Consider the following 25,159-nt stretch of genomic DNA (forward strand, 5'->3'; position numbering starts at 1 on the left):
TTACAGGTTGCTGCCAACGGTGCTGACGATGCTGCCGACGGGGGTACCGACGGAGGGCAGGCCAAGACCGGCGACGAGAGCAGCGACCTCAGGGGAGAGCTTGATCAGCAGAGCAGAGCCATCCTTCTGGGTGACGGTGAGGAGGTCCTCAGTGGGGCCGGAGATGTCCTTGACGAGGTCACCGACGCTGGAGGCAGTCTTGACGATCTTGCCGGCGGGGACACCGACGGTGGGGAGACCGAGGCCAGTGAGAAGAGCAGTGACGGGAGCGGAGAGCTCAACAAGGAGCTGCTTGGCGTTGCCACCGGTGACAGTCAGGATGCTCTTGACCTGGGGAGCGAGGTCACCGACGATCTTGCCAGTGGGGAGATCACGCTTGACGTTCTTGCCGAGGACAGCGACGACAGTGCCGACGGGGATACCGACGGTGGGGAGACCGAGACCGGAGACGAGGCCAGCGACCTCAGGGGACAGACCGATGAGCAGAGCACCGACATCAGCGCCGAGAACAGTGACGAGGCCGCCAACGCTGGGACCAAGGCCAGTGACAAGGTCACCAAGGCCGCTGGCGGAGGCAACAACGCCACCGAGAGGAACACCGAGGCCGGGGAGACCCAGGCCGGAGACGAGAGCAGTGACCTCAGGGCTCAGCTGGATGAGCAGGGTCTGCAGGTTGGGACCGGTGACGGTCAGGACGTTGTTGAGCTCGGGGCCGAGGTCCTGGACGAGGTGACCAGACTCACCAACGGACTGGTCGGCGTTGGAGGGAGTGGGCAGGTTCAGGACCTTGGTGAGGTCACCGAGCTTGGAGACAACGGGCAGGTTGTCGAGGTTCAGCTCCTTGGTGATATCGCCAAGCTTAAGGTCCTTGGTGATACCACCGAGACCGGCAAGCTTGGTGAGGTCAGTCAGACCGGACAGACCAGAGGTCAGGTCGGAAAGACCAGCGGGAGTAGGGGCGGCGATGGCAGCGGAGGCCATGGCCAGGAGGGTGACGAAAGAGGCCTTCATGGTGATGCGATTAAAAAGATGTCTAAAGAGTGACTGGAGTCGGGTTGACTAAAAGAATGACTGTGAGGGATGAGGAAAGAAAAAGGAAACTCAATGCGGCACCAGGACTCTTATACGACCAGGTTTTCGCCTCAGGATCTTCCGTTGCTGGGTATGCCCTAGTAACTCCCGATTTTCAAAGCAGCGGGTCTCTTGCAATCAGCCCAGATGACCCGGAAAGGCCGCAGTGGGCACCTTGTTCGCCCATACCCATACACTACTCCATCCTCCGTGGAGGTGGTTATTGACAAATGTACCATGGTGGGCCAGTCGTCTCCAGCGTGTCAAACCTAATCCAGAAAATCGGGACTCCATAGAAACCCTGATCAGAGGAGCCCCTGTGGATATTCTATCAGGGTCTGGAAGACATGGGAAATGAAGCTGGGTCCATTATTGCCTCGCCGGATTTGTGTCCCTATGACATGGTGCTCGTGCCGATGTCATGTACATATCAAGTTTCGAAGCAAAAGCACATATCGTAACGTATGTACATAGTACAGCAACTCTATGTACATCATAGTTGCACGGACGGATGTGAGATATACTGGGATGTTCAGGCACCGGCAAACCCTAATCAAAATGCATCAACCAGTCAGTGAATGCGTTGGGTGTCTCGTATCTCTCCTTGTCTGCGTTCGGAAGATCGAACCGGAGATCACCGGAATTCCGCAGGTCGATGAGAGCAAATACATCTTCCAAATGACTAGATTGGGATCAGCATGTGTAGCTGGAGGGGCGATGGAGTCAAAGGTTCATCACTATACGGGATCGTGTGCTGTGGCTGGCTCAGCATGAGCTTATAAGGACCCGCTAGGGCCGAATACCTCCGGGGACCCATCAATAATGCCGTCGATCAAGAGCTTGGGTGTCTAGGACGGGAGCTCCGCTCATCCGGCATTATGGAAAGTAAACAACACAAAGGGCGATCGCGGCTAGCTTGATGCCTTTGACGGCTTTGACGTGTCTCAAAAGACAGCACACCCTAACCTATTGGTTTTCAGGGGTTGAAGCTTCAAGTTGATATCCTTCTTCTTGTCACTGCATGTTTCGGAAGAATAGAAAAGAGTCCTCCGGAGCGGGTCGGGGATCGTCTCTGCATCGCCCGCCTGAGAAAAGTGCCGAGAGGCGCGAAGTTAGAAAAAAGGTACGAGAGATGTGGCGCCAGGAAGACCAACCAGCGTGCGGTATTCGACAATGTCGATCGACCCACGCGGCCCTGAAAGAACTGGTTAGGCCTACCCTCCAGGGGTTGTTCAAAAAATAATAATGGAAGAAAACAAATAAAAAATCGTCATAGGCCGAACTCAAATGATGACATTGGAAAAACACCACCCTGATTTGTCTGTGAGCTTTGGGGCTTAGGGGCTTGGGCTCCTCCACTTGCCCTCCCAGTCGACTGAGCTCCACTACCCCTTTGATCCCTGTCTCCACTGAAGGCCAGGGGCTATCCCGCACACCGACTTCAAATGAACCTACTAGCTCCTCCTGTAGCCACTGGAAAGAACCCATGAGAAGGAGAAGCCAAGCGGATGAATCCGCCACCCCAAATTTAGGGTGCGCCACCGGCAATTAGGAGAACAATATCAATAGATGAGCCACCTGCATCATCTCGAGTAGGGCTTGGTTGAAAAAAGAAATTGGGTTCCAATAAACACCAGGCTTTCAATAGTGCCCTCACTCAACGTCTCATGCAAATCACCAACCCCGTTTCCTCTAACGTTCACGTTTTTCGAGCCACATGGCCCCCCTTAGGCTGCATAGAAGATTCGATTGACCCTGTTTTCCCCAGGCACACACAAATCCCCCGGTGGGTGCTCCGGAAATTCCCCGGGTGCGCTAGTGTGCTAAGATCGTCATGTCTGTAGACTAAATAGACCATCCTAATCTCCTTAGGCTCCGCTAGACAACAGTTCCCCGATAGTCTTCGACAAGCCACCCATGGATAAGAAAGATTTCCTCGATAGAGTTTGGTGCCATGGCCGCCATCAGCTGGATCCTGACCAATTCGTTCGATCCATCGATCCCAGCTCTTCCGCCTCCCAGATCTGATCACAACCGCTCCACTTCCCTTGCCTTCGCCCGCGGATTTTCCTTTGTTGTCCCTTTGGATCGGGGTCGACCCTGTGTGTCCACAGCTCGTTCTGGTTCCTGGAAACTCTACGCTTTCTTGTTTGGGGCGATAATACTTCCCGCACTTTGCGTAGCATGGTGTACATATACGAGTACTTGGTACGTAGCCTGAGTTTATGGTTACTACAACTCGGCTAAGGTGGAGATTGCTACGGATCAAGTAACTTGAAATTCGTAAAAACTATAGGCTATACACTCACTAAAGCACCGATAGAGGTCAATTAAACCAACTAGTTCGAAATATAGCCCTGTGCGCAATTTCTGGAAAATTCTTGCGCTGAAAACGGAGTGTTTGGATGGTGATCATTGAATTTGGTCGGCACGGCTGAGAAAAGTCCATCCCGACCCAGAGCGGGAATCACCCCGATATCTCTGGGCTTGCCGTCTCACCGGATGGAGCTCGATCTCGATTTGCATCGTGCCTGGCCCGAGGCTTATGGCAACATCTTTGTTGCATTTCTATCAAAGACCCATTTCACATGCCAGCTCAAGACGAAAATCATGCAACGAGTTGTGCGTGCTCTGTTTGTTGGGATCACGCAATGCACCATTTCGTGCAGGGTGGATGAGATTTACGTAGCGGGTAAATGGCTCTAAGATGTTCAAGAGAACTCCGTAGTGCGGGTCGAAGATACATGCTACTCGTACATGGTATGGCTCCGCCGGTTGGTGATGGGTACATTTTCAGCCAATGCCACAGCGCGGCTTACGATTTCCTTGCTAATTCCCGCTGGTCTCATTAGGGTTTGCGTGAACTGTATTTTCATCAGGACCTAATGGGTAAATGCCTTCCATCTGGTACATATCCATACGGAGCAGGCCAAAGGAGAACCCTTATTAGGTCGCCCATCCCCTTCCTAGCTTTTGGGTCTGCTGCTCGTCGACCTGGAATGGTCACCAGTATGTCGACCTCTATGCCCCGCAATATGTCTAGGGCTCTGGCCAGAGCTCAAATTGAAGCTAGCGGATGAGCCATTTCCGGGACGGTACAAACTATGCTCACTAGCACCCATCTCAGGTTGGGCCGCCCCCGTTCGTGTTCTTAGCCCCAGCAGGTCCAGTCTTATCTAGCCCCAGCTCGTATTGGCCGACAGGAACTGGGCTAATACCCTTTGTGAGATTTGATGAGTCGCTTTGACCGCGATATGGCTTTCAACTAATCTCTGATCGTTGATTGTGATCAAATGGCAGTCATGTTTTACCATCTCTGTCGTGAATTACAAGATACTTGACCATTCGATGCGAGAGAGGTCATGAGCTAACTCAAACCCACTTCATATCAATCAATTAAATGAAGGACTGGCTCACCCAGATGGGATTCAAGGTACGTCCACATTTATACGCTTTACTTTGCCAAAATCTCAGGCTCTAATTTCCGCCGGTTCGTCAATAGTTGTCTTTATGTCCGCTCGGTTAGCTATATATTGAGAAAGCTTACTACGAAAGAATACCTATCATCAGCCACCGCATCTTGGGTCTGAAAGATACTCTATACTTCTTCTGGCGGGAAATTTCATATCACCTACCGGACACTCGGAGTGGTCTTGCAGTCCACATATTCGACCAAAATTCCGGAGTTCTTTTTTTTTGCCCTCTTTTCTATTTGTCTACATACGAATCTTGAGATGCCGCATATCACACGAAGACACGGGCTGGTTCAAATTGGATATGATATTGAGTACTTCCCGCCGGGAACATAAGCACAATATTCACCAAGTTACCTCTGCCATGGCTCAATCTGATGCCTCTCACCTACTCCTCGTCGGTCAACCTTCGAATTAGAGAAATACTCGAAATCACGACCTGCATTGCAGAGCCAACTATTCCAATGATGGCCGCTGCAGCCCAGCCAAGTGCCATTGAACCAACTCCAATATGGCCCGATACCGCGCCATAATTGAGGGTCTCGGCCATGGAGCTACTATTGATATGCTGCCATAGGATAGAGATAACACCAAGGCTGAACCCGAGCATCAATGCGAGTAAAACGCACTGTGATACCGGGCGAGAAGGAAACGGCTTGACTTCGACGTCAGAGCCATTCTCATCTCTCTCTTCATACCACCCTGGGAAAGTTGACAAGAGGATAAACGCTTCAACGTAGGCCACGATAACCACATATCTGTTCAAGCTCAGACCTATTTAATATACTATAGCGCGTATGTCAAAATGAAGCTAAACTCACATCAACCCATCGAACACGATTTTTCCGCAATCATGATCAAATTGAGCGGGTCTGGCATGATGGTAATACTCGTATTCCCATGGTTGGTTGTTTTTTTTTCTCTGCCTGGACAAAGGCAGCCAATGCTTTGGCGCTACTTGAGCAGATGCGCGTCTCATCGAGCTCATGGCCTGTTTTGCCTATACACAATCCCATGTAACCTGCACGAACTTCGAAAGTCGTTCCATTCCCCGTTTGTGAGACATTGAAGACAGCGTTTGCAATACCTGGGCAAGTGAGCCCAGGGGCAGTCACTACCGGAGATTCTAACTCATTGGATTGCAAAGAAAGCAGATATATATTGCTCATTCCATGGTTCCGTTTGACGTGCACCCGGATAACAAAACAGCTGAGAACATGTTACTAATAGTATTAATCAACTGACTGGAAGAACAGTAGTAGTTGGGCTTAGTCCTACCCAGGTAGTATGTTGGAAAAACCTCACAAAGTACGGTTATTGGGAATGTCAGGGCAATCATCAGGACGTGATGACAGCCTATCAGCGGAATCCACCTTCTGCTTCAGACCAATTTTACTCAGCATCGATCATCGCATTTCATTGCCATTAAAACTCTTACGCCCACGATTCTGGCAATCCCAATTATGGCGTAATTTGAACGCGATGTAAACCTTGGAAACCGATTAGTAGTAGCGAAAAGGAATGGCGGAGAATCCCAGTACCAGTAGTATTATGCACTCGCAAAATGTGAAGAGGAGAGGAAAGCCCCTCATCAAGTGAAGACAACACATCACATGCATCGCAGCACTTTTCAAGAGCAGTATCTGTCATGACATTGTATTTAGCCCTCAAATATGGACTACTAGTACATATAACGAATGTGCTACATAAACTTTCCCACAAAAAAAAAGGAACACCCCAGCCCGAGCCACACTTACTGCCAGTCGGAACCTTGGGAGCTACTGTTATTGAACTCTAAGAATCTGCCCCCATTAAGGTCCCTTTCCAGGTTGTCAGTCTTTCTTCCAACCCGCACTCTCTCTTTTCATATTAGCTGTCTTTGCCGGGTTTGTCCATAATGGCCAATCCAACCGAAAAATGTTCGTGGAAACAGTCGTGGTAAAATGTTCCACCCCTATTTTATCATCCTGGCCAGAGTCATCTTCATCACTTATTTCAACGACAGGTCCAACTCTTTTCGTCATGCGAGTACTGGCCTTCACAAGATCTTTCATGCTGCGACTCGAAGAATACATGGGCTGTCGAAAAACGGGCCTGATCCACCTCATTGAGAAATACGACTTTTCCAAAGAGCCCGTCGCCCATGACCGAGAAGGCATCATGTTATAATCTGCGCCTGCATATCCTGAGCTTAATAAGTGTTCTTCGAAAAATTCATGGTTGATGCTAAATGTCTCCCCAAGTGCATTAATTGTTGAGTTCGTTAAATCCTCCACAACAAGAAGTCTGAGACGGAAATTGGGCGGCGGATATCCCAGATTTGCTATGCGTCCCGAAGACATGATATGGACTGCACTGGACCTGGAACTATCGGTATAATCGTAATAGATAACTGAGGCTTTATCCTGACGCGAGTCTTTGCCGACGTTCCCGTGCTTGATGTGACCCAGAAATCTTCCCGCATTTTCGATGGTTTTGTCGTAAGAAAACCGGGTTGTTCGTTTCTTCTTCCGAGTACGAGGCCTTCTTATCCTTCCTGTCCTCCCTGTGTCAAAGAATATGTCCTCTGCTTGTGGTGAACTTGTGGACGATAGTATCGGTCCCAAAAGTGGAACCATAGATGGCACCACCGGTCCATCAGAGTGCAAAAAGGCCACCAGAGAATCGTTCGGCATGTTGAGACCAGAAGGGTTCTCATTGACTGTAGAAGACGATGCATGGGAGTCTGGTAAATGGATTGCCTCAGGAACCTCATTGTGAGTCCATGGATCGTTGCGTAGCATATCTTTTAACGAGATTGCAGCATCGCTTGCTAGGCCAGGCTCCGGGCTGTGCTCCCCAGTCATCGAGAGTCTGTTTCGACTTGAACGGACCGCGTTGGAAGGTGCACGATGCTCTGACCCTTGCAACCAGTCGAGGAGACTGGCGTTCTGTTCATATGGGCTCATGACACGGATCGGAGGCGTGGTTGATGGACCGTACTATCGTCATGCTCTTGGTATGCTCAGCTTTGACGGGAGTCGGCTCAGCTGAAAACGGGGTGGATGGTGGCTCCCAAACTGGACTGACGTCGTCCCCTGATCACCCTTCTTTTTTCTTCACCAGCAAGCACCACGTAGTACACAATTTTATCTAAAATGGAATTCAGGTAAAGCCTAGAGTTATTCATTATTGCATACATCGAGGACATAAATGGATGCGTTAACGAATAATTATTACTGAGGTATGCGGGTTTCCCAGCAAGACTCAACCATGGAACCAAAGCCTTCCCGAAGCTTGGCCCACAGATGAAACAACTTTAAAAGGCGCCATGAAACTTTACAATACCAAGATCTAATGCTACTTAGGATCTAGAACGGATAACAGTGTTTCGCAGGACAGTAAGTTGCATTATTTATTAGGCTACCGACTGGATAAATCATACTCATACAAAGACAAACTGCAGAGGGGGAAATCATAAACCACAAAATCAAAATCAAAAAAAAGTCAAACTAAGTAGATACTGTCAGAATGAAATCGATGTACGAAGGTAATACCAACGATGGCACATGTCGTATATGCGGATGCCACGACAAATTTATCTTCGCACGCTGTACTTTCATTGCGTTGCTATTTTTAAACGACTGGAGTCGATCCGTTCGTGACATGGGTAGTACCGTTGGTGGTGTGAGTGGTACCGTTAGTGGTTGTCTTAACGCCATCGCTGATGTGAGAGGTCTTTCCGTTGACAAAAGCCTGATCAACCTCATCAGAGAACCCACGGGATGGGTAGCTGTCCACCTTGGTGCCATTGGTAGCATTGGCAGCGGCGCCAGAGACACCCGCAGCAGCAGCAGTGCCAGCAGCACCACCACCACCACCCACAGCAGCACCTGCAGAGGCAACACCATCCGCGGTGGTGTGCGTCTTGCGGGTAACTGGACCCTGGGAGGGAATGTCGCTAGACTCAGAAGCCGCACCGATGCTGAAAATGGGTGACTCCCAACGGTCTCCCTTGCTGGCAAGCTCGGCATATTCAGTAGCCTTGCTTGAGATACCACCGGGCAGTTTGACGTCGGGGAAGATGGAGTCGTGCATGGTCATGACGGTTTGAACCTTGGTGTCGCGCTTGACAATTCCCTCGGCCTGCTTAGCCTTGGCCTGGGCGCGGGCACGAATGGCATCGGCATAGCGCGAGAAGATGCTAGGAGCATTCTCAGGTTCCTCACGCGCAGCCTCCTGGGCCTTCTTGGCCTCGCCGTGAATCTCCTTGGCAAAAGCATCGCCATCAGCAAATGCCTGGCGAATCTGTGCCTCGACGACCTTCTGCAGAGCGGGGCGAACCACGCGGAAAAGCATAGGCTTAAAGGTCGCAAACAGAGCCTTGTGTTTCGATTTCTTCAACTTGATATCCATGTTCTTGATGTTAACGGAGACCTTGTCCAGCTTGACGAAGTTCTGCTTGTCGTTCTTGTCGGCGGTAGATGCCGCAATCTTGAAGCTCAGACCTTCGCCACCCAAGATGATGTCCATCACACCAGTATCAGTGATCGAGGGGAAGCCTTGCTTCTTCTTGATGTGGTAGCTGACATCACGAAGATCGGCCTGGATCCCGGATGCAGCGATCATGATCTTGTTGTTCCGCTTGTTGGAAACCTTCTTGCGGCCCCAACGGAAGTAGTTGTCGCTACCAAATTCGACAACGTTTGGCATCAGGTTGTCACTCTCAATGACAAGGTTCTCAACAACAACATCCACCATCGGGTCAGAGACCTCGATACGAGGAATGGGGATGTAGCGGACGTTTTCAACGATACCGGGCAGAATGACATCACGAATATCCTTGAGCAAGTCCTTCTTGAAAACAACCTTGCCCTCAGTGTCACGGCCAAGATCCTTGAACAACTTCTGGATCGACTGAGCGAGAGCGTGGTTCTGGGGATCCTTATCAAATTGCTCGGCAAGGAACTTGATTTCATCGACAATGCGATCGGTGTGGGAACGGTAGCGCTCGCGAAGAAGGTAGCGGCCCTTGTCGTACAGCACATTCCACTCACGGTTGCACTCTTCATCCATGATGAAGCCCTGCTCACGCAGACACTTACGAATGAAAGTATCGATGTTCGAGAACCAGCCACGGAGCTCAGGATCTTTATCGGCATCACGGTAAATGTTGTTGAGCGAGTCAAAGAAGTCGGCGAGCGAAGTGTTGTTGGCGAAACGCTCGATCAAAGTACGGAGGTTATACTCCACGGCATTGACGCTGTCGGTGGCACGGACATCGCGGACGGCAGTGCCGCTCTCGCCGGTGACGGTCTTGGTGTGGCCGGCGTACTTTTCAGCCATGGTCAACAGGGTCTCGATGGCTTGCTGGTCTGTATCATAGGTAAGTACTTGAATGTGAGACATATACATTTCCTTTGGAAATTCTTACAGTCGGCATGGCCCTGGACCTCGATGATCATCTTCTTGAGACGCCAAATAGTCTGCTCGCGACGCTCTTTCGGAATCTTATCGGCCAGATACTCCTTGGTCTGACCCGCCAGCTTCTTGCGACGGCTCGCCTCTGATGGGGTAACAGAGGAGGCATCACCGGCAGTACCGGTCTCGGATTCGGCAATCGAGGGCGACCCGACGCTCGACTTGTCCTATCAAACGTGTTAGCCCTGTCCAAGGCGCTCTCGAGTTCAACATAGCTTACAGTCTTATTCTTCTTGAACTTGCCCTTGAGATCATCCTTATTGATGTTGGGCTTCTCATGCCAAGTGTTCTCCTCCGCAGGCTCGTCGATCTGGGCAAGCTTATCCTCGGATGGGCGAACCTGGTTAGCAGCCTTCTGAGAAGCGTCCGCGGCGATGTCGCGAATCAATACTGTGGCATCGCTCACTGGGAATTGTTAGGAAGAACTGAGACCAGTTGCCAATGTGTCAGAACTCACAGATCTTGCGGAACTCTCCATTCGTAATGAGCAACGTGCCAAGAGTCTTGAGACCATCAGCAGCCTTGCTAGCATCTTGCTTTCCATCTTCCCTAGTCACAGGGGCATTGGGAGCCTTCACATCACCCGCAGTGATCTGCTGTGCTTGCCAGATGAAGTCCTGAAGCAGCTCGCCGTCGTTCTTAGACAGCAACAGCTTCTTAGTCTGCTCAATGACATTGCGCAGGTCCTTTACAAGGACCTTGCCTTCGGCAGACAGCTGCTGGTTCGGGGAAGAGAGAGCCTTGGAGTTCAAGGCGGAGTTGAGGGCGACATCGCACTGCTTGTTCTATTGCGAGCGATGGAGTCATGTTTAGTATGATGTTCGGCGACGGGATGGGATACCAGCGAAACTAACCGAGGGGAGCTTGCTATTCTTGAAAGCTATACGTTGGTCATGAGCGACTGCGATGATTCACAAATGGCGGACTGTGGAGATCAACTTACCATGGTAGATTCCGAACAATTGAAGCTTCTGGTTGATATCCTGGGGGCGACATCTTATCAGTGACCTCCTCTAGTAACCACCACACTCGGCGAGAGGAAGATGTTGCATACCTGCTCCTTTTGCTTCACGTCGGTGGGTTTGTTGACAGACATGATGGAAAGGGTCGTGACAATCGTGTAATAAGAAAGACCGAACACCGACAAACGGCAGTAGAGTAGTAGTATTACTGGGCACGCGGTCAGCAAGCGAGATCGAGCCTACCAGGACTGCAGGGTTGCTCGTTTGCAGCAGTAACAAACAATCAATTACTTACCAGAGTGATTGAAAAATTAGGGATTATTTGGGGGGGGGGGTGGTAGACGATCCCTTGGAATAAGAAAAAACAAGGGGTTGGGGTATCACAAGAATGAAGGGGAAATATGGGAGGGGAAGAAGAGGGGAGGGAGGAGGCGAAAGAAGGGGTGACGAAGTGATTAAATATGAGCTGTAGGTTTGGTGGTGGTGGTGGTGCTACATAGTACATAGTGTACTACAGTGCTACTATGTACGAGTAGTACTACTCCGTACTGCTGCTGCTCCTAGTCAAGCTCTACTTCAAACGATCCCTACTGGAAGAAGGAAGGAGCAACGCAGGTTCCTTCCTTGACGCAACATATGACGTCACGTTGTCGTTCTGGCGCGGACTGCGATTCCCTCAATTGTCCAGTTGGTGTCCAGTTGTACCCCGTTGTGTCCAGATTTTGCCCTTGTCCTCCGTTTTCATTCTTGTTGCCCTCCATTACGGAGTATATTCAATCATATTGATCTGGCTCTGGTCCATGTATTCGGCATTGATGTCCCCAGTGGAGGTGCCTACCTCCATAAGGCTGTTAGGATGTCCAGGCTCCCGGGATCGAGTCATAGACGCCACTAGTCTGTTTAGTCTGTCTAGTCTGTCTGACCTCCTCTGCGTTAAGCCACATCGAGCTCCCTGATCTGCAAAATTCCTGCTTGAGCTCCAGTCTTGGCACGCACGCGCTCTCTCCGTGGTTCCACGGTCCAGGTGGGTCCCAGCCAGCTTCGACAATGTGTGGTCCTGAAACTTGGATGATCTGAGATCCTCCGCATCAACTTGACGTCAATCCTGCGTCGTTTTGAGATGACATGGCCTCCATCCAATATTCATCCCTCTGATGTTTTCAATCAAAGCCGCGTACCACCTAAAACAATAGTTGTGTCGTCAATGGGATCTCTGGGATCTGCCCCCTTCCCTTTTGACTCCCCTGCGCCCAAACTATTGATTTCGGCTGCGGCTGCTCCTCCCAATGATCAACATGCGACTCCTGGGCTCCTGGGCTCCTGGGCTCCTGGGCTCCTGGGCTCCTGAACTTTCTGGTTCTTTGAATACAGCCACGTAGAAACCTAGGTGGGCACTCCAATTGGGCTCTTCTCGTCCCTTAACACCAGGGGAGGAATGCCCAAATAGTAAGGAGAGCAGAACATCTGTGGCTACGGGGGGCTGTGCAGATACTTCGGCGGCGTTGTCCGTTCTTCGGAGATCGCTATGAAATTCCTTACTAGAAGGGTTAAGTGTTCCTGGTTGACAAATTTTTCAATGTTGCTCTCCAAGGTTCTGCCATGTGGGTTAAGCTTGGGTAAAGCTCCCATTATCCACAGTGGAGTGCTTTCATCCTCCATAAGATCGATGTCTCCTTTTTTTTTTTTCTATTTCCCGATTCGGCATTAGCCTCTTTCATTCTATGAGATCAGGGCATGACGAGCTCCGTGAAGCAAAATCGCCGTTCTCTGCAATTTTCAATTCTCGAAGAAATCAGGCCACAGAATTGCATGGGATCCGCAAACAACTTTACTCTCGGGACTACGGAGTACTCCGTTGTACAAATAGATTATCATATGTTGATTGGTCAGAAACCTTACACACTACATATTTATCTTCCACCCCAATTCCTTCAAAACATCTTCGCAGGCGATTTCCTGCATGACATGTGATCCCTCACTACTGACCGTGCTTCGACCAGTACCGCCCGGCGTCATCGACAACGCGTCTCTCCCATCCCTCGCTCGTCAATGGCCCTATGACCTCTACCTTAGTCTGCCCGGCCACAAACACGTCGCGACAAGGTAGGTCCAATGTGAGATTTTCCGGGTTTCCTACTCCTATCAAGCCTTGTAGTGTTTTCTCCGAGGCAAGATACACCAGTCGACCGATATGCGCCCAGTAAACGGTTCCCGCGCACATGGCGCATGGCTCCCAGGTGGATATCATGGTACACCCGGCGAGATACTCCCAGGAATAGTTGTCGGCAGCATTACGGGCGAGTTCGCATTCTGCATGGCGAACGTGCGACAACGACAGCGATGACATGAGCTGCGTCGTGTTATCTGGGGCTAGGAGAATGGCCGCGAAGGGTCTCTTGCCATGTATATCTTGGCCAGATTGCTGGAGAGCCAAGCATCGAGATGCACCCTCATCGAGCTGTGAGGGGGTCAATGGGGAAAGAGTGACGGGCGCTGTCATGATATCTGCTGTCACGGCCAGGACTGAGACTGAGGCAAGTGAACTTGAAGTTTAGGGGTACTGATTGTTGGATCAGGGCGCAAGATATATTGATATCACGTAACCCTCATCAAACTTGAAGCAGGCGGCGGCATCCGACGATAAGGGCGGGGGAATTGCTTCCCCTCGCCCGATAGACATCAATACAACTCAGAGGAATTCTAACTACACTCCATGGAGGATTAGTAGTAGTAGAGGACTGCTTGCCTCCAGGGCTACACTCAACTTTAAGTTGAAGTCAGGGCGAGTTGTGATCTGTGGTTTGCTTGTTGACTTCCAAGGCTGGCCCAGGATGTATTCAATTGAGGCATGAGGAAGATTTGCAACGGAGTTGTCGTTCTAGCCAACTGAACGGAGCCTTGGAATAGTACTATATCCATGTTGAATGATCTCTCTCGAATTGATAAAAATCTTCCGAGTTGTAGGTGCTCACTTCAGATTGGCACACCTATAATGTCGTTATCTAGGCAAGTCTAGTAAACGAAACTGAAGCATGCAGAAAGTTTGAGACTTTGCAACATGAATCTTTATATAGTGCAAAAGCCCCTATACTTTGTCCATAAGCTGGGGGAATGATGTAGAACCACACAGGGTCAACTAGCCGCAGACAATGAAGGCACTAGAGGGAGGCCAAGATATGCCAAATGAATGGAGATAATCAACACTACACGGGGAGCTAGTGAGCGTGAGACATTCTCATAAGCTTTATTTTGGGATCCATTGACTGATAATAACACTTTGGAGCGTCATTGTCAAGAAGTCAGCCCGCCATTGGCTTTGCCAGGGCCCAAGCTCATGTGGAACCAGCTGTAGATAGACCAACATCATGGAAGCCTATCAATGGGCTAGGTCCTCAAACTACATGGAACATTAGGCTTTGATAGGATACAAGTGTTACTAATAGTACCTAGTAGGTTTGAGGTTACTGGGTAGAGTTGCTCTATTCAAGCTGCCTTCCCGAATGGATGTGCTTGTTCATTACTACTAGCATAGTGTATGAGTGGTCGGTATCCAGTCCCGCGGCAGCTGGAAGAAAAGAAAAGAAAAGAAATCTAAATATATACATGATGTATTTCGCTTCAAGTTTATACAAGGTCGTGATAGAGAATTATTTACATTAAGTTCATCATCGCAGTACGCTCCGATCCGAATCAGGCGTTGCAGTTTCACTCACTCGCGGATCCGAAGATAACTTTGATGACCCACGCGTCTGCTGCAGAGCAATATTTTCCGGATCGTCCCATATTCGCGCCTGGCTGTCGCTATCCGCTGGTGGCTGGCTATTGGTATGGTGCGAAAGATCCACGAAATCCGACAGGTCGGTCGGGGCGGAAACGCTGCTGCCGAACTTTTGCGTCGTGGCGTCGACGAGTTTGCCTAGGATGGCGTATTCTAATTTGAGTTTAACACTGTAGGCGAAGGCTTTCAGAGTAACGTGAACATCGAAGAGACCGGAGTATTGGACGCCGATAATTGCAGCGTCCATGCAGATCATCGCAAGATTGACCACCAGTAATTGGACCAAAGTGCCGCGGTAATTACCCCTGGGCCGGAGGTTCAATAATCGCACTGCTTCCCAAGAGTATATCATAGACAGTATTGCTTCTTGGACGGAGAAGGCGATCAATTGGATGCGCTCGAAAATATTGAAGCCTGGCGTGAAGAGGTCGGCTTTATTGGAGTGGCTGCCGAGTTCGAGGACGGATGCAGGGACGTGGAAGATTATCGCATCGACGATTATCATGGCGAGGGTCCAGCGAAGGACGGTTGGGCTATGTACGACTAGATGCAATCGTGACCAAAGAACCAGCGATTGACCGGTTACCATGCAAATCCAGGCAATGAGCTCCATCGCCACTGAGAAATAGCTGTCGTAGACATCGAAGATAATGAGGAGGTATCCCAAGCCGAAGGGGATGATGCTGAATGAGGAGATGAGAAGGCACCAAAAGTAGCAGCCGCCATAGCGTTTAAAGGTGGTGAAACAAAGGACGATAAGTTCCAATGCGTTGTACCAGGCGATTGCGGTGAGACATGCAACGGTGGTACGCTCAGCAATGTTTCCAGTAGATGAACGTGCGGCTAGGCCGTAGTTACTGCCGGAGATGTCGCTGCTGGACATAAGGGCATATTCTCTGGCTGCGGTCGAGTGTCGAGAAGCGTTGGTCGGGAGGTTGGAGGTTACAGGAGATTCATCGGATTTGTACCCAAGTCAATGCCAGTGGCGGCTTCGACGGCGGAGTAAGCGGAATACTTAGGATAGGATTAGACGAGTTCCATATGATTTATAAGATATATGTGGAGTCGGGGAGGGCATATGTATGGGAAGAAGACCAGGAAGGCATCAAGCAAAGAGATATGCAAGTGAGACGTGAGGCGAAAAAGGTACAGGAGAGCGGCGGAGAAGGCGAGATAATAACCAACCCCGTAGTCGATATGCCCTGAAGACCATTGGCCTAGAGAGTGCATTTTGTGGAGACAAGCAATGGAGGCGACCCGAGAACGAAGTGCGATAGGTGAACCGCGTGAGGGGAACCCAGCCATTTGGAAAGGTTAATTGCTTTGGCCCCGATAACGGTGGCGTCTGTCGTCCAATTGGGAGAGACTGCAATGAGGAGATGTCTCGTGTCCTCGATCCCTTTAGATGGCCAAGCGTTCGTGATATTCAGTACGGAGTATGGGACTGGATTCAATTCAAATCCATTACGAGTACGGAGTAGACAGGGTTCTCACTCTCATTCTCAATTCCTACTCGTGGTTCTCATGTGAAAGCATTGAGTGGTGTCATTTTTGACCAATGAGCTAAGGACCCAGTGCTCACAGAGATAAGGGATGTTTCCATAGCCCAGATTATTGTCGTCCTTTAGTAATTTAGTATTTTAGTAATTCCAAATTTTGTGCCCGACGCCCGACGGGCACGTGAGGGCGGTGAAAGCGGTGAAAGATACCGGCGTCTATTGGGCCAACCTTGTACATCCCATAAAGGGGGCCACGGTACAATGTATCCTGCACATCTTCTGCCCGGGGTAGCTTTGGCTTAGACTTTCTTGGACCAGAATCCCTCAACGTACCGCTGATAGGATCCGGTAGGGATGGCCATGGGCTAACCGTTTAACACGGCGTGAACTCGGACTCCGGCCGAAATCTAATATACTCCTGACATTTAATTTTCGGCCATTCCACGGTATCACTTCGTAGAAGGTTGATCGAAGCCCAAATATTTTCCATGAAACCTAAACTACTTGAGTTTTCCGTTTGCGGCTCCTACATATCACGACCCAATTACGTGATGTAATTGATGTTGAATTTACCGATTGGGATATGTCATTCATTGTCGTCTAAAACCTCGTATCAAAAGTGTCCTCTCTATCATATAAATCGCGGGAATATAGCATCTGTATCATGTGCAGATGGAGAAATTTGGAAAATGCAATCACTTTCCTTTTTCTTCTTCCACCTCCTTTTGTTCCCCTCTCACAGGGCTTTCACGCTGTAGCATGTTTGAAAGTAGAAATTGCAGAGAAGAAGAGTCTCTACATCTGCTCAAAGTACTTCTCCCAGCCCAACTCGCGCATTTTGGTGCCCTTCTTCTCCATGTTCTCAGCGCGTGCCTCTTCGGCATAGGCCTCGACCTTGCGCTGGATGGCCGGGTCGAAGGAGCCCAGGATGCGGGCTGCCAGAAGCGCCGCATTGATGCTGTTATTGATTCCCACGGTTGCCACGGGAACACCTATTAGAACTCTCATTAGTATGCTTCTATCAAGTCAAAGGAAACATGGAAACTTACCACGAGGCATCTGGACAATGCTGTAGAGGCTGTCGACGCCATCCAGAGAGCTTCCCTTGACGGGAACTCCAATGACTGGAAGAGCAGTGTGAGCGGCAGCCATGCCAGGAAGATGAGCGGCGCCACCGGCAGCGGCGATGATGACCTTGATCCCGCGCGACGCGGCCTCAGCCGAGTATTCCGCCATGTAATCCGGGGTACGGTGAGCAGAAGTAATCTCGACAGCGGGTTCGATACCAAAGTAGTTTTGCAGCAGCTTCAGACCGGGCACAAGTGTCTTAAGGTCACTGTCGGAGCCCATAACAACTGCAACTTGGGGCGCGGGCTTCGAAGGACCTGACTTTTGTGCCTTGGTCTTGATATCAGTACGCTGAGCCCGCATCTCATCCACAACGTCGACCAGAGGCTGAATCATGCTCTCGGCCTCGTGCATGGTAGCGGCAGTTACTGTGATGTGTCCCATTTTCCGGCCAGGCTTGGCGGCTCCCTTGCTATAAAGATGGATGCTGGCATTAGGGATCGAGAGAGCATGCTCGGCCGCCTTCAGGTGCGAGTCCGGGGTAGCACCACCGATGATGTTGAGCATGACAGAGGGTTGACGAATTTCAAGACTCTTGGCGGGGATGGGGAGGTCCATGATGGCGCGAATGTGGCTGTCAAACTGTGACAGAGCACAGCCCTCAATGGTGTAGTGACCTGAGTTGTGAATGCGGCTAGCAAGCTCGCACAGCATGAGGCTGTTGTCTTCAAGAAGGAACATCTCTACGCCGAAGGCACCCTTGCCCTCGAAGGCAGAAACGGCCTTCCTTGCAAGAGCCTGTGCCTCCTTGTTGATGGCTTCGGGTACGTTGCGAGCTGGTGCGTAGACCAATTTGCATATTGAGTCCTCCTGCACCGTCTCCACGGTGGGGTATGACAATACCTCGTCCTTGGTCTTGATGACCATGACAGCCAATTCCTGATATATGATTAGGTACAATTTCTTTGAAATAATAAATGTGTAGGTAGAGTTTGGGTAAAGCGCACCATTTTGAAGTAAGCCCACTTCTCTGCGTACAAGGGCCGGTCCTTGAGAGTCTCGAGAGCCTCGGGGATATCGGCCTTGGAGTTCACGCGGAAGTTACCTAGTACGAACCGTCAGGATCATATTGGGAGATCAAAGGTTTTTTGTGCAAGGCCACATACCACGTCCATCGTATGCCATTGTCTTCGATTTCAACATCATCGGATAGCCTAACTGCTCTCCAACCCGAGCCAACTCCTCCGGGGTATTCTCGACCAACTCACGGTGGTCCGCCATGGGGATGCCGTATTTGCGAAGATGCTCTTTCTGGTTGAACTTGTTCTGGATTGTGCGAATTGCTTGCCAGCTAGGCTCGACTCGGACCTCAGAGGCGACTTCCTCGAGGGCGTAGGTATCGACGTGCTCGATTTCGGCGGTCATAACGTCGCAAGATTTGGCCAATTGGCGAACGGCTTCACGTTCCTTGAATGATCCTGTCACATGGCCATCGTGGAAGCTGATCTGCTTGGCTGGGGAGTTCTCAGCATCCAGGACGTTGGCCTGGATGTTCAACCTGTTGCAAGACTCGACGAGCATGCGGCCCAGCTGGCCGCCGCCAAGAATTCCCACCTTGGGAGAGTTCCACATTGTATCTGAGGGATCAAAGAGAAGGGATTCGGGAGGCTGATGGGAGATTCCAGTCGGAACAGGCAAAACCTGGGGGGGGAAGAGCGCGCGCAAGACTCATCGACTCATTCGTTCCTGCCCCGCCGAAAATTAGAGAGTCACGTGTTGCGATTTGCCCCGATAATCGCTATCGATAAGATTCAAGTCCTGACCAATCAAAAGCTTTCTACGCCACCGCCCCAGCTATGGTCGACAACCCATCGCAGCTTGTGCCGCCGAGTAGCTCCAACCATCACAATGTCTTTGGGTGGGTGATGCTAGCCTATCCTGGGGTGTGGACAAAGCTAACGTCGTCGCGACAGATGAAGATGCCTTGGAGACCGTCGCCAATGGCGGCTCGATTGACCTGTACGTGTGCAGTTATGAAGTAAGGCGTGCTATGGACGATGCGAGACTGATGGTTTAAATTCAGTGATAAATGGGCTGCTATGGTCGAACCACTGCTAGAACGGCTGGAATATGTATGTGTTGACCGTGCGATGTTATTCAAGATAAATGATCGCTAATGAGCTTTTCTAGATCGTTTACAATGTGTTTCCCATGCCCAAGGCGCCCCCGAGGTCTCAGCCGTACACTCAATTTCTATCCCAACAAACCGACACCAATAATGCCCCCCCCCTGAGAGTAGCAACAAAGAAAATGCAGCTCCAGGCGACCCGCAGAGTCCTTCACAGCCGCAGGCGGACACTACCCCACTTGCGTCCACCGAGCGCGTGCCAGATTCGCAACCCCAATCGTCTTCGCAAGCCAACGACGCCCTTCCTCCCCAGCTTGCACAACTGTTAAGCTCTATCCGCTCGTCGATCCAATCATTCTTCACGAGCAAGCCGCCGCACACAATTCAGCGGTTTTCTGAGCTTATCCTTCGTCCGACCGCTCACTACCGAACATTACCCGCTTATCTGCGTGCCGTGGACCGTGTCATATCTGTGACCAGCGATGCGGCTATTTTCCCATTCACCACACCAGCAAATACGAACGCCCAGCTGAATGGGTTTGTTCAACCTAGCAACAGCGCTGGGGCATATCTTACTCCTGACTACGCGCATAGTTTGGGGAGCGACGAATCCTTGGGTGGCGCGCTTCTCACCCCAATTCCGTGGTTGACCAATGCTTCCTTTGGAGCCGAGGGTATATCAGAAATGGAAGAGGGTATGTCCATCACCTTTTAGCTTTCTGCGTCCCTCTTCAATTACCGAAGAGTCGTTAGAGGTTCGAGCTAACAATTACGTCCACAGAAGATTCGGCATCCGCTCAAGCTCACAATATAGAAACTGGAGGGTCACACGCCCCGGATAGTGTTATACCTCCCATTGAACCTGAAGACAGTGCTACGACCGCTGGCTCCCCACCTGCAGATTCATCTGAGGAGGTTCCTCACGCTCGCGGACCCCCACTTTTGGGCGTTCAGGATCTAGGTTTGCAGGATGGACAAGGAGTGGAGATGACGCTTGGTGAACAAGAATCCCAGGGTGCGGGAGCCGATGGTCCTGCTGACATTCAGCCTCAAGCCTCTACTTCTGAAGCGAACCCAGCCGATAAGGACGGAGACATTGTTCTTGATGGAACCCAAACCAAGGAAGAGGAAGGAAAGATGGAAGACACGGCAGCTGCAGATTCCGCTAAAGCGTCAGAGACATAGAATGATTGAAGGGAGCTTGTCCATAGGGTTTTATGTTTTCTAACTGCCTCTGGCATTATGAGTCACGACTTTGTTAAATTTGTTGAATTACTTATGAAGCTTCTCAAGCCGTCAGACCTTGACTAAGTCAGTAACTTGGAAAGATTCCTCTCGTTTTATTATTCGAAGTTAGCTGTGGGCATGGAAATCCAGGCCGGCGTTCTCATCGCATGCCCGAAGTAACTCGAGGCGGGTCCCAGGCTCCTGCTCGATATCAGTATATGTCCAAAAACAGGTATGTCAGCACGAAGATTATTCCATACCCTTCCACTATGACCGGCGTCAGGGATCCAAATAAGTCGTGACATGGGCAAACATCGATGTAGCTCCCAAGCAGTTTGCGGAGGGCAGACCATGTCATATCGGCCCTGGATGATGGTGACTACAAAATATCAATGAGGGTTAAATCCAGAAGGGAGACCTTATCTGCTTACCAGGAATATGCCGGATTTTTGCCAAGTTCTTCGGCTTGAAAATCTGTCTATCCTCCAACCAAAAGTCATGCACCGCATAATGCGCCTCCAAGAGAGCATGCGCCCAAGACCACACATAATCATCTAACTTCTTGAAGCCGCCCTCGTCAACCCTCAACTCTCCAATGCTCAACTCCCACCGATTCCATTCTTTGGCCGCTGCTAGACGCGTTGGATGATGATCGCACGTAAGCCGCTTATAATAGCCAGCGGTAATATCATGACGTTCATCCTCGGGCAGATAGCGCTGGAAGACATGCCACGCTTCTGGGTAGACGTTGGCTGCGCCCAATGATCCTCTTGACCACGCAACCTCCAACCTACTTGCCGTAAAAATCCCCCGCAGAATCATCGACCCCACGAACTGCGGGTAAGCTTGGGCATACAGCAGAGCGAGCGTCGTGCCCCAGGACCCACCGAAGATAAGATGCCACTTAGAGATTGCCAGATGTTGACGAAGTGCTTCGATGTCGGAAACAAGGTCCGGCGTGGTGTTTTCACGTAGCTCAGTAGTGGGCTCGGATTTTCCCGTGCCGCGCTGATCAAGTAGGATCACTCTATAGACGGCCGGATCAAAATAGGTCGTGTTGTTTCTAGAAGTGCAACCCCCAGGCCCTCCGTGCAAGAAAATGACTGTATGATAATTAGCAGCTTTCCACCTCGACGTGGGGTCTTTGAGAGGCGGACCTGGCTTTCCATCCTCTCTGCCATATTGCTCGTAGTATATCCTATGAATTGCACCCACAGGAAGTAGGCCTATATTGAAGGGCTCTGAGTGTGTGTATCCGCTCATCTTAAAGAATTATGATGTGTTGTCACTGTCGAGGTTCAGTTAATCAGAGAAACGGGCAAGACTAGCTCGAAAGTTTGAAGGCCAAAATGAGTCATGCAGTGCGCCCCACCACGTTGAATCGAGTGAGAGTAGCTTGGGAAGCCACTTGAAGCGAAGCGATATTTGATTAATGAGCTTTCTTTGTTACCTCCTTTGGGCTTAGTTGCTAGAGAACTCGTAGACCTCTACTGGCATAATTTCACCTATAATCTATCCCTTCTCCCGTAATTATACGGATCTGGGCAAGTTCCAATCAATCTGATTTTTTGGCCACTGCAACCAGCCTCGGTAATCTTCACTCAACACAGAATTTAATTGTGTCATAAGCCGGCTGCTCAGTCCTTTCATCCACCACATTGATTCAATCTTCCATAATGCCACACAGAAGTATCCAAAGATGATGATTGCGACAGGTGCCTCTTGCCGCAGCAGTTCCAGGTAGGTGTTTGGTACCTCAAGCAACCAAGCAAATACATCAGAGGTTTGGAGCATCCGCCCCTCAATGGGTTTCATAGCCACTGCTAATGTCCTGGCTAACCCCTCCACAGTCTCTTCATACACATGACTAAGTTCAAGGTCGTGCAAACACTCACGGGAGACCATTTGTTTCAGCTCTCGGACATACATCTGACCCTGTTGGAGCGCTTCGACGCTTCGGCGAGTCATCGATATGTTAGTACCGTGCATGAACATCGGACCTAGCCGCCCCGCATGGAAATCTTGACCAGTATAGTCCATGACTGTTTTGGCTCCGCGGAAAAGGAGAGCCCATTCAGAAAGATGCCCGTGTTCAAACAAAACAAGGAAGGTGGATTGGGCGTTGGCGCATGCAAATATGCAGGTCAGTGACGAGAATATGAACAACCCGGCACTATTTTCGGAGGCGAGACATTGTACATTCGGCGTCACATCCTGGACTGCGGCGTTGTGATGCGAATGCGCTCGGGCAATGCAGCTTGTTGTCCGAGATGGGTCGGAACAGGCAAGGTGTAGGGCCGAGACGGCTAGCATGGCATGCAGTACACCCGGCATATTGAATGCAATACGAGGGACCTCGTCACGCCAGACTTCTTGGACAGCCGGGGCCCGAGACAAGGTGTAAGAAGTGGTCGTCATATAATGATGCAAGAGTTCCATGTCAAATATGTCCAAGCCTGCACGGCTAGATTCCATGGGAAGCTGCGAGCCAGGTTCTTGCTTGCGATCTAAAGGTGCCAGAGAGGTAGCTGGGCTGTCACTTTCGCGTATATTATCAAGCGTCGCAGCCACAGTAGGCACTGCATGGCTGGATTGGATTGGACGTGGAATCTCAGCGAAGGCACATGGCACCTCGCGTCTTGTACAGTTACGACAACTTGGTTTGTGTTCATCGCACTAGAATCAGATTAAAATATTTTCAAGAGATACATAGTAGTTCGTGGCATACCTTGACTTTTCTCTGTTTGCATTGCAAACAACCTGTTCTTGACTTTCGATGGGAGCGTCGAGCAAGGCCAACTGTCGCCATGTTGACGGGAATCAATCATCATCTACGTATTGTGTGGTCAGGCCGTCATAACCAGGCCGTCATGATCTCAGCCAGTGAGAAGAATCGACAATGCCGCTTCGCTCAAGCCTCACCCTTTCCGAAAGATTTGGGCACGTTGGAATAAGCTGAGGCGAAATCTCGGGGGAACGCGGGGATTAGTGAACTACTCTACTACATATGGTAAAAGGTGTGATACGGCCCGGTGTCCTCGATGGTCGGTCATGTGACCAAACAAGATAAGCAAAATGCTGTTGCAGGTCTATAAAATTTGCTGTGGCGTTAACTAACACCCCAAATCAGGTCGTCAGGTCAGGCCCAACTACGATGTTGAAAAAAAAAGTTCAGACGCTCAGTCGGAACACGCAATCTTTGTCGAAATAACCCTGAAACTTGAAAGCCTATCTATACAATTGTCCGAAACCCCAGCTAGATATCCTTCTTTGAATGCTCAGGTTGATGCGTTGTTTCATAGTCAATGTGGACAAAAGCGCGCTCAACATCAGGCAAGCTTTCCAGCTTTGTCTGAAGATCCTCTGCAATATCATGGCATGTTTTCAGTGTCTCGTGGGGACGCATGACAACATCTACCTCAATTATAAGTCGTGGACCACAATGATAGGCACGAACTGTGTCGACCGCCTGAACATGGTCGCTATGTGTCATGGCAATATAGGTGATAAGATTCAACATATCGGCATCGGCCGAAACACCGATGAGCAGCTTGAACTCTCCAATCGAAGTATTAAGCCATAGGCCCAAGATAAGAAGAGAAAGGATGATTGCACCCATTGGGTCAATCCACCATTTGAGCTTCGATCCACCGACTGAGGTGAGAATACCGAAGCCATTGATGATGAGATCGTTTCGGTGGTCTTCCCAGAGAATTCGGACTTGCGAATACTTATCCCGTAGGGCGAAACAGTAGACGAAGAGGCATAGCTTTACGAAGAATGCCACGGATACGGCGATCACGGAGGGGAGATGGAAGGCTGTTGATCCGCCTTCGGCAAGTTCCTGACAGGAAAATGCTACAAGGATCAGGGACACCGCCATCATGATGAAAGAGAAGAAGATGTTCCCCGCAGTTTCAATGCGTGATGTCCCCACCGGAAACTTCTGACTAACGGCTTTTTTGGCTTGGCGATTGCAGATGATGAGGGTCACGTTGGAGAGTGGATCGAAAACCGAGTCTGCCATGGTTGTGAAGAGAGAAAGAGAGCCCGAAGCCACGGCACCATATACCTGGAGCCCAGAGAGAAATATGTTGCAGACGAAGGAAGAGTACACGGCGATCCGATATTGGAGTTGTTGGGATTCTTCTGTCTCGGCGGCTTCACGGACATGTTCGTGGACAGGTTTGAGGAGACGCACAATATGTTTATTTTGAGTGTCGTAGTAGTCGTTCAAGTCCTTTGATTTTCTCTGTGATTTGTTGAATGGACTGTAATACATAGCTCTCTTGCGAGAGGTGTTAGCCTCAGGTGGGGATTGCAGTTTGCTTGACAGATCGAAGGGATCCGCGGCAGACGAAAACGCCGCCGGGTTCCCACTCTCGAGGGTAATATTACTGTCCATATCAAGCATGATACTAAATACACTTGCAGGGTTTGGGAGGAATTATGTTCGCTTTATAAAAGGGAGGATTTGCTGCGCCCTTCTTGGC

The 25,159-nt window shown here is 50.3% G+C and overlaps 11 protein-coding genes across 11 annotated transcripts; 1 reads left to right on the plus strand and 10 right to left on the minus strand.

Moving 5' to 3' along the window:
* N7481_005490 (uncharacterized protein) lies at positions 1 to 1,011 on the minus strand (the record flags this gene model as incomplete). Its single annotated transcript, XM_057264709.1, has 1 exon — positions 1 to 1,011. One exon carries the CDS (start codon positions 1,009 to 1,011, stop codon positions 1 to 3), a length of 1,011 nt encoding a protein of 336 aa, XP_057122429.1.
* A 3,921-nt stretch (positions 1,012 to 4,932) lies between these two features.
* Positions 4,933 to 5,423, minus strand: N7481_005491 (Fig1 domain-containing protein; the record flags this gene model as incomplete). Its single annotated transcript, XM_057264710.1, has 2 exons — positions 4,933 to 5,318; positions 5,381 to 5,423. 2 exons carry the CDS (start codon positions 5,421 to 5,423, stop codon positions 4,933 to 4,935), a joined length of 429 nt encoding a protein of 142 aa, XP_057122430.1.
* A 953-nt stretch (positions 5,424 to 6,376) lies between these two features.
* N7481_005492 (Mg2+ transporter protein CorA-like/Zinc transport protein ZntB) lies at positions 6,377 to 7,492 on the minus strand (the record flags this gene model as incomplete). The annotated part of the gene is made up of 1 exon (XM_057264711.1): positions 6,377 to 7,492. One exon carries the CDS (start codon positions 7,490 to 7,492, stop codon positions 6,377 to 6,379), a length of 1,116 nt encoding a protein of 371 aa, XP_057122431.1.
* Positions 7,493 to 8,159: 667 nt separating this feature from the next.
* On the minus strand, positions 8,160 to 11,100 carry N7481_005493 (uncharacterized protein; the record flags this gene model as incomplete). Its single annotated transcript, XM_057264712.1, has 7 exons — positions 8,160 to 9,898; positions 9,958 to 10,171; positions 10,225 to 10,409; positions 10,462 to 10,789; positions 10,859 to 10,884; positions 10,948 to 10,987; positions 11,059 to 11,100. The coding sequence occupies 7 exons, from the start codon at positions 11,098 to 11,100 to the stop codon at positions 8,160 to 8,162; spliced, it is 2,574 nt and encodes an 857-aa protein (XP_057122432.1).
* Positions 11,101 to 12,944: 1,844 nt separating this feature from the next.
* N7481_005494 (nucleoside deaminase) lies at positions 12,945 to 13,466 on the minus strand (the record flags this gene model as incomplete). The annotated part of the gene is made up of 1 exon (XM_057264713.1): positions 12,945 to 13,466. The coding sequence occupies one exon, from the start codon at positions 13,464 to 13,466 to the stop codon at positions 12,945 to 12,947; it is 522 nt and encodes a 173-aa protein (XP_057122433.1).
* Positions 13,467 to 14,631: 1,165 nt separating this feature from the next.
* Positions 14,632 to 15,627, minus strand: N7481_005495 (uncharacterized protein; the record flags this gene model as incomplete). Its single annotated transcript, XM_057264714.1, has 1 exon — positions 14,632 to 15,627. The coding sequence occupies one exon, from the start codon at positions 15,625 to 15,627 to the stop codon at positions 14,632 to 14,634; it is 996 nt and encodes a 331-aa protein (XP_057122434.1).
* Positions 15,628 to 17,038: 1,411 nt separating this feature from the next.
* N7481_005496 (phosphoribosylaminoimidazole carboxylase ADE2) lies at positions 17,039 to 18,943 on the minus strand (the record flags this gene model as incomplete). The annotated part of the gene is made up of 4 exons (XM_057264715.1): positions 17,039 to 17,235; positions 17,293 to 18,250; positions 18,319 to 18,416; positions 18,478 to 18,943. The coding sequence occupies 4 exons, from the start codon at positions 18,941 to 18,943 to the stop codon at positions 17,039 to 17,041; spliced, it is 1,719 nt and encodes a 572-aa protein (XP_057122435.1).
* Positions 18,944 to 19,219: 276 nt separating this feature from the next.
* N7481_005497 (uncharacterized protein) lies at positions 19,220 to 20,624 on the plus strand (the record flags this gene model as incomplete). The annotated part of the gene is made up of 7 exons (XM_057264716.1): positions 19,220 to 19,229; positions 19,285 to 19,330; positions 19,395 to 19,443; positions 19,502 to 19,551; positions 19,611 to 19,976; positions 20,034 to 20,134; positions 20,221 to 20,624. 7 exons carry the CDS (start codon positions 19,220 to 19,222, stop codon positions 20,622 to 20,624), a joined length of 1,026 nt encoding a protein of 341 aa, XP_057122436.1.
* Positions 20,625 to 21,065: 441 nt separating this feature from the next.
* Positions 21,066 to 21,929, minus strand: N7481_005498 (Proline iminopeptidase; the record flags this gene model as incomplete). Its single annotated transcript, XM_057264717.1, has 1 exon — positions 21,066 to 21,929. The coding sequence occupies one exon, from the start codon at positions 21,927 to 21,929 to the stop codon at positions 21,066 to 21,068; it is 864 nt and encodes a 287-aa protein (XP_057122437.1).
* Positions 21,930 to 22,196: 267 nt separating this feature from the next.
* Positions 22,197 to 23,105, minus strand: N7481_005499 (C6 transcription factor; the record flags this gene model as incomplete). The annotated part of the gene is made up of 1 exon (XM_057264718.1): positions 22,197 to 23,105. One exon carries the CDS (start codon positions 23,103 to 23,105, stop codon positions 22,197 to 22,199), a length of 909 nt encoding a protein of 302 aa, XP_057122438.1.
* Positions 23,106 to 23,922: 817 nt separating this feature from the next.
* N7481_005500 (cation diffusion facilitator family transporter) lies at positions 23,923 to 25,080 on the minus strand (the record flags this gene model as incomplete). The annotated part of the gene is made up of 1 exon (XM_057264719.1): positions 23,923 to 25,080. One exon carries the CDS (start codon positions 25,078 to 25,080, stop codon positions 23,923 to 23,925), a length of 1,158 nt encoding a protein of 385 aa, XP_057122439.1.
* Between the last annotated feature and the right edge of the window lie 79 nt (positions 25,081 to 25,159).

This window comes from Penicillium waksmanii, assembly GCF_028829765.1.
Source record: "Penicillium waksmanii strain IBT 27052 chromosome Unknown utg000005l:1.0-5232799.0:1.0-5237142.0, whole genome shotgun sequence".
Classification (NCBI taxonomy): Eukaryota; Fungi; Ascomycota; class Eurotiomycetes; order Eurotiales; family Aspergillaceae; genus Penicillium; species Penicillium waksmanii.